This window comes from Acanthisitta chloris, unplaced genomic scaffold, assembly GCF_000695815.1.
Source record: "Acanthisitta chloris isolate BGI_N310 unplaced genomic scaffold, ASM69581v1 scaffold17416, whole genome shotgun sequence".
In the NCBI taxonomy this organism is placed as follows: domain Eukaryota; kingdom Metazoa; phylum Chordata; class Aves; order Passeriformes; family Acanthisittidae; genus Acanthisitta; species Acanthisitta chloris.
The window spans coordinates 29,499-37,315 of NW_008679354.1; the positions used below are offsets into that span (position 1 = coordinate 29,499).

Sequence of the window (7,817 nt, forward strand, 5' to 3'; positions counted from 1 at the left end):
GGACAGGCTGAGGGAGTTGGGGCTGTTCAGCCTGGAGAAGAGAAGGTTGTGTGGAGACCTCAGAGCAACTTTTCAATCTCTGAAGGGGCTACAAGGAGCCAGAGAGGGACTCTGTGTTAGGAACTGCAATGACAGGACAAGGGGCAATGGGTTCAACCTGAAGGAGGGGAAGTTTAGGTTAGATACTAGAAAAAAGTTTTTTTGCTGTCCCAGGTTGCCCAGGGAGGCTGTGGCTGCCCCAACCCTGGTGGTGTTCAAGACCAGGTTGGATGAGCCTTGAGCAACCTGATCTAGTGAGGAGGTGTCCCTGCCCAGGGCAGGGAGGCTGAGACTAGATGATCTGTAAGGTCCATTTCAACCCTTAAATTCTATGATTCTCTCACACGGAGGACTCCTTTAGAGCTGAGCTCCATTCTATTGCAGCTTTTAACCTTTTTTGTTTCCTCTCCTATTAGTTTGTTCCCTGATAAAGCAAGTTAATCTACTAAGTTGTTCTTTAAGTATGTTTGATGTGCCCCTTATTCCTCAGCCCTATCATATATGCAGAAGGTGAACCTGAGGCCCCATGATGTGTGTGGCTTAAGTGTATATAGGTTCTAAATATCAGGCTTATAACTTTGTGGCTGCCTCTCCCAATGGGTAGAAGCTGAATTATAACTGGTTTAGTGTTTTTTTTCTTCTGAGTGAGCCACAGATGTTGGTCTGACTTTTCTACCCAACCACAGCTTCTAATCAGCATTTAGCTTTGTCATCTCTACTTGTCAGATTTGGCTGAGATTGGCCAACCATTCCGAGTCAGGGAGGTGATGTGGTGGAGAGGGTAAAGGAGCTGTAGCAAAATTATGACTACCAGTGCAATCATGTACATTGGTAGATTTATCAAACTGGATGAAAGTCTCTGGGCTGTTCTGGCAGGAGTCTGTTCTGTGGAGCACTCTGTCAATGTCACAAAGGGAAGTGGCATGAAGACCTAGTTAACAAATGTCACTGGAGAATGCTGATATGGGTCCCTCTAACAGCTGTTCTCCAAGATATATGTCTTCAAGGTAGTACAGCAGAGAAATCTGTGAGGTGACCTAATAGCAGCCTCTGAGAGATCTGATAAGGATTTTCAAGGGAGTGGGAGAGTAGTTCCTAGGTGAAATGACACTGCAGCTGGGCAGTAAAGATTGAGCTGCTGCACAATACTGTGTTTGCTCTTTCAGAATTAAAGGCCAGTTCTGGTAACGTGACCATTATAGCTTTCATGTGTCAAGTGATGTTCTCGTCTCCACCTTGAAGATGGGTCAGGATTTTGCCAAGGATGGGTTGGGGCTTAAATGGGCTTAGCTTCAGGATAGTTTGCTTAGAATAATCTCTGCTACAAAACTGGAATTTATTTATAAGTGCCCCTTTATTCTCTCATCTGTGCTGTCAGTCACTGATCCCTCTCCACTTGAACTTACCATTTTTTCACTGAACTGTCAGAGAAGACAATAGCAGCTTGATATCTCAAATATCTCAATATTTCCTTCAACTAACCAAGAGGCAAATAGATCTTTGATAATTACTTCAAATCATGCAAAAAATACTTTTTAGGAAAGTACACACATACGACATGGTTTAGGATTTTCTTAAAAATGGAGATAGCTCTTTTTTGCATGGCACAGATTTTATTGTAAGGAACAAAGAGGAAATCCTAAGGCAATATGAAATTGAAGTGTTTGGAATAGATGAGTTTCCTTCAGTCCTTGACTACGAATGTTTTCAGTCTATTTCAAGGAGAGAGGAGGTTAAGAAAAAACAACCAAGAAACATATGTACATGGATAGTGCTGCATTTCAGCCTTCATTGCCTATTTGGCCTTGGCCTTGCTCTTTTACAGAAGGTTTAACAGGAGGTGGTGAGAGGGACAGAAATGTAATCAGTTGAGCTATTACAGAGAAATAATGTGGCTAAGTACTTTCCTGGCAGTGTGTTGCTGTTTTTATCCTTTCAGCAAATGTAATTTATTTATACATTTGTCAATAAATACAAGGCAGCATCCAATAATGAGGACAGCAGGGATTTAAGCTGTATATTGCTGTGTTTGACACAAAGGTCAACCTTGGGAAAGGGGCTTGAAATTAACATTTCTTGAAAACTATTTTTCCTTCCATTGAGGCTATCTCTTAATTCCAGCAATTTTCTCTGTTTGATAAGGAGAGAGCATACATTTTCATTATATAAAGGAGGGAGGAGGTGATGAAACTTTAAAATATTTCAACCAGCATTGCATTCTGGTGATAAGAGTGGGACTTTATGCAGCACAGAAGAGATTACCTGAAGTAGAATTGGAAAGCAAATTGTATTTACAAAAGATGGCATGATTTTCCTAATAGGTGTTCAAAACAGCCTATTCACTCACATATTCTGCTGAGCTTGACTAGAAATAACTTCATTTCAAAAAGGACAAATCTGATTGAAGGTAAAAGCATTCCCCTCTCACAGATACTTGTCTAAAGGATTTGCATTAAATTTTCCTGATGGGAGCACAGTAGTATTTTACAGTGCATCTGCATGAACTGGTAATGTGGAAAATAAAAATACAAATTGTGTCCTTGATTGCTTCATGCTTCAGCCGTTTAGATTGCTAAATTTATGTCTGCAATTATGGAAGAGATGTTGCAATATGATAGTTTGACAATAACTGTCACAATTATATTATCAAAATATAGATACAGCTTATTCTTGAAGTTAAAGAGTATTGAAATTACATTTTAAGGACCAGGTATACCTTCCTGTGGTTTTATCTTGTTTTTAATGCAGCCAGGACAGTTTTATGTTATTGGTAGGATACACAGATGTCACTGATGTCATGTGCTGCAAATTTCCAGGAGCTGTTTTTCAGGGCTGTTGTGAAACACCTTGTCATGGAGAGTATCAACAAGATGTATGTGCTGCTACTGAATCTGTCACGTTTTTGTCCCTCTATAGATCCTGGAGCTGGTGAAGGGCATGCATTACCAACTGGCCTGTCAGAAGTACTTTGAGTTGACGCATGATGTAAGTAGCTACTAATTTTTGTTCAGCTATTATCACTGATTTTGTCTTGAGGAAGGCCTTGGAAATCATGCATGAAGCCCAGAGGCTACCTGCAGTTTTCACATCCATCATTAGCTGTCCTGCCTTGTTAGCTTTCTTCTCAATAATTTCAAATATTCTTTTATAAATTTTTGCATTTATCTACTCATAGAATCATCAAGGTTGGAGGAGACCTCTAAGATCATGGAGTCCAACCATTAACCTGTCACTGCTGGAACCCCTAAACCAGATCCTCCAGTGTCAGATCCAGATGCCTCTTAAACACTTCCAGAGATGGTGACTCCACCACCTCCCTGGGCAATATTCCAGTGCCTGAACACCCTAACAGGGAAAACATTTTTCCTGACATCCAATCTGACTCTGCCCTGGCTCAGCTCAAGGCCATTCCCTCTATCCTCTCCCTGCAGCCCTGGCAGGACACACATCCCACACCTCCCTCCAGCCCTGGCAGGGAGTTGTAGAGAGCCATAAAGTCACCCCTGAGCCTCTTCTCAAGGCTGAGCAAACCCAGTTCCCTGAGCTCTTTCTCATACAACATATGTTCTAGGCCTTTCCTGCCCTCATTGCCCTTGGCTGGACTCACTCAGTGCCTCAATGTCCTTTTTGCAGTGAGTGCCTAAACCTGAACACAGCACTGAGCTGTGACCTCCCCAGTGCCCAGTCCAGGGAGATGAGCACTGCCCTGGCCTTTCAATAAGCATGAGAAGGGAAAGCTGTAGCACCATGATTGCTCCACATGGTTTTTCTGTAAGATCAGTTGTCATTTTAAATGTTCTTGGTTAAACTCCAAAGATACTACAGCTGCAAAATGTTTGCTTCAGGTTCTTCACAACAGTATTTGTCAAGCAGATACACAAAACTAGAGTTTTTATGAAAGCCACTGTGTGCAAAATGTGCTGAACCCAAAAAAGTCTTGTGTTAGTATTGCCTTTTGAGTGGATTAAACAGTTCTGTCTGAAGGGACAGGTCTTTTCACTTGTGTCAATACATGTTGCAAGCTTAAAGTTTTGACTGCACAGCAAATTCACTTTTCTTTGGGTAGAGTGTATTCCAGATAGATTTACAGGTGTGAATGGACAAAGCTGTTAGAGAAATCTACTTTCTCTATTTTTGGTAGTAAGTTTCTGCTAATTTACAAATAAGTTAATGATGAGGCTGTTAAAAATTGATGTCCTTTGGTCTATCCTACCTCAAAACATTGTAAAACTTACAAGAAGTAACATGAGCAGTCTTAACATAAAAAGGGCCTCCAGTTTTGTGTTCAAATTTCTTCTGAATTTCCAACCAGATCAGGATATTTTTATTCAGAAAAATGCTCGCTGAACCTTGCTGGAAAATACACAGAACAGAATTATTTCTATATCACAAATGCAGATGCTGATTATGGACAAATCTCCCCCTTTCTCTGTTCAGGCTCTCACAAAGGTGATAGTTTGAATGGGCAGAATTCTTTGAACTGAAATGGAGTTGTCTAAGCTTCATCCTGTAGAGTTTTATTTTAGTGGCATTCAGGTTTGAAAAGGAGAAATGGTACATGGGATCATACAGCAATTTTAACTACCAGCCTAGCTTTTAGCCAAAATAGCACCAATCACCCCTGAAAACATAGTTGTCAGTTCCATTCATACAATGAACTGCTCCTACAGCTTATTCCAATTTGCTGGGGAGAGAGGAGGCTAGAACACAATTAAGAGTTACAGAGTGACTCTTAAATTGGTCTGAAGAACACTGACATTTTAAGGTTAAAAACCCCAGAGCTAATTAAGAGCTTATTCTAGAAAAGCCTTTTTTTTTTCTTTTTTTTTCTTTTTTTTTTTTTCTTTCTTTTCTGTATCACTTCTTTTTAAGCCTTTTTGGTATAAAGAAGTAATTTAGTTCCAACGTAATGAAAATTGGAGCATGGATGAAAGCTGGCTGGCTGAAACTCATCCAGATAAGACTGAAATGAAATTCAGTGATGGCTTTGGGTTTCTGGTTTTTTTTTTTCCTTCTTCTTCTTTCTGCCTGTGAGTACCAAATTGGAGTGCTGGAACTGTGGCTTTTAAGATTTTTCCAGCAAGGTCACTGCCTGCAGTTGCTAATGTCTTCTTCCTGTCTGAATTGGATTTTGTCACCCATTGTCACCATTTGCTGATGGAGCTAAGCTAGGCAGTGCTAATGCATTTAATCAGGGCTCCATTTAGAGCACACATTGATCCTCTGCTTTATGATTATTCACAAGTGGCTGAAATTGATGGGGTTTGGCATCTTAAATTAGCCACAGAGTATTTCCTCGGGAGCCCTGTGTGTGTGCAGAGCTGTTTGTTATGCTTGGATTGGCCTCACCCTTCTGGGAACAAGGGAAGACAGTGAGAGCAGAAAATTACTGTCTCACTCTTAGTCTTCCTTGGTTTCTTGTGTCCCAGGTTTGGTAAGTTTTCCAACATTTTTTAAGAGCAGTATTTGTCTCCAAATATTCTTAGGATTCACATGAAGTGACAGGCAGGTAAAAGGTGCAGATTGCCTGGATAGGAGGTGGAAGCACCTTTTCAAGTAAGCATTTCCAACTTCTGAGCCCCCCAGAAGAGGCACAAAGGTTGTCTCAAACTGTGGTTTGTGGTGGATGTGTCAGAATAGTTGACTCTTAAACCTGAAAACTTTGTTGGTTTGAAATGTGTGATGAGCATTGATTGAATGTTCATTTAGCAAAGAATTGCAGAGCTGAGAGAATGCTCCTGCCAAGTAGAAAGGAGCAATATAAATGTGCTGCACCTTATGCTGGTTTTGTGTGTTCTTTTCCACTGAAGACTAACTGTTCTTTGGTATTTGTTGTGCATGTAGTTTTAGGATGTTGATGTTGGCACTGATGGACTAGAGATAAGCATGATCTGTTGGGTTCTGTCTTAGCTTGTAACTATTGCATTTGTGGCTAACAAAAGGGAAAGAGGCTTCTTGTTCCCATTCACAGTTTGACACTGATGCTTAAGATCTAGATTTGTATTCTGCAGTTGTTACAACTTTAGTAGTATTCTCTATTGCTATTTGCACTCTAGACTTGTCTCAGTCCCTCTTTTGGCTGGGGAAATGCTGTTTTAAGGTGTGGGTTCAATTGTCCTGCATCTCTAAAGAGATGCCATTTTACTTACATTGTTTTAGATGGCTTCACAGTTTGACACTGATGCTTAAGATCTAGATTTGTATTCTGCAGTTGTTACAACTTTAGTAGTATTCTCTATTGCTATTTGCACTCTAGACTTGTCTCAGTCCCTCTTTTGGCTGGGGAAATGCTGTTTTAAGGTGTGGGTTCAATTGTCCTGCATCTCTAAAGAGATGCCATTTTACTTACATTGTTTTAGATGGCTTGGGATGTTATTTGTCTTTATTGCAGCAAAGACAGTATGAGAGAAAGTCTGAATATACCAAAGCAGTTCCTTTATTTCTAACAGGAAAGAAGAAAATTTGTGATGAAAGTAGATCTGTGTCATGCTAATATTTACTGAGGCAGCATTTACAAACTGATGCCTTTTTCTTCCACAAAATTGGAACTTATTAAATGGCTAATTATTTTGTGCTTGAACATGAAAAAAAGATTACTTTTAGGAAGAAATATAATAACTCAGTGTTCCTTTCCTTTTCTGTGCAGGTTGATGACATTGGGTTTTCTTTGAATCATCCTAATCAGTATTTTACAGAGAGTCAAAGGCTATTAAGTGGTGGTAGAGAACCGAAGAAGGAACTAAATAATTCAGGAAACTCTCAACAGAAAAATAATAGCCAGGAAAGCATGAATTCAAATTCTACTCCCACCTCTTCAAATGCAACAGCTGATTCAGAGCTGGAGGGACTGGAAGCATGCTTCACTGAAGACTAAGCAGATGTGTTTGTTATCTGTGTTACTGTTTCCTTCTTTCCCTTTTCTACCTGGATTTGTCCCTGTGCTAAGGAATATCCACTTCATTACCTGGAAGACACAGGCATTTAGCTCTTTGAATAGGCTGAAATAGAGAAATATAGATATTCAAGCTATAATTGCATCCAGTGCTTATGCTCACTGCATTAGGGAATTGTTCTATATGGCATGTTGAAGGATGGGAAACCAAGTTCCTTCCCAATTATGGAGGGATTTTTGTCTGACTTACCTTTTCTGGTTTTCTTAAAAATGTTCAAATATTTTTATCCAATTTTGCGGTCACTTTTCTATATATCTTCTTAATAAATAAATTGCAAAGCAAACGGTTTTAGTGTTTTCAGGTGTGTTTGGGTAGTAATTTAGGAGTTCTGACAATCAAAATTACCCCCTGAAGGAGTCTGTCTGTCCCTTCTATATGAGGAGCTGAGGGAAATCAGGTTCCTCATTTGTACCTTGACACTAAATTTAGAGAGCTGGTTTTGGTGCTTGAAATTGAACATAAGCAGAGTTTAGACACCTGTAATCAAAAAAGGTGATACTCTGCCAACTGACTCATCATGAAGAAGTTAAAGACTTATTAACTTAGATTCCTTTTAGTTTCCCCCACGTCTGAGTGTGGCTGGAGCCTCCTGTGTCCTTCTAAGCCAAACAGCCATTTGAATGCAGCTTTGGGTCTCTTGAATTCCACTCATTCCCCCAGAGCACAGGTCACCCAACACACAAACTGCTCTCGGTCCAGCAGTGACCACTGTGCAGTGGATGGAAGCTCTAAGCAGAGCTGGTATTTTCTGTTGTGCTGTTAGAGTACTCTCCCAGAGATTTAAAAGGCCTTAATTTTATTTTACCTGGTGCCTCAGTAGTTTCA

At 40.1% G+C, this 7,817-nt stretch overlaps 1 protein-coding gene across 1 annotated transcript in view; it reads left to right on the plus strand.

Annotated features, from left to right (window-relative positions):
* Positions 1 to 6,913, plus strand: part of PRIM2 (primase, DNA, polypeptide 2 (58kDa)) — a gene marked incomplete at its 5' end in the record, with an annotated part of 34,085 nt that extends 27,172 nt beyond the window's left edge. The window contains 2 exons of the mRNA XM_009077256.1: positions 2,956 to 3,024; positions 6,686 to 6,913. Of these exons, the coding sequence (XP_009075504.1) occupies positions 2,956 to 3,024; positions 6,686 to 6,913 (297 nt within the window). The remainder of the gene's footprint in view (positions 1 to 2,955; positions 3,025 to 6,685) is intronic.
* Between the last annotated feature and the right edge of the window lie 904 nt (positions 6,914 to 7,817).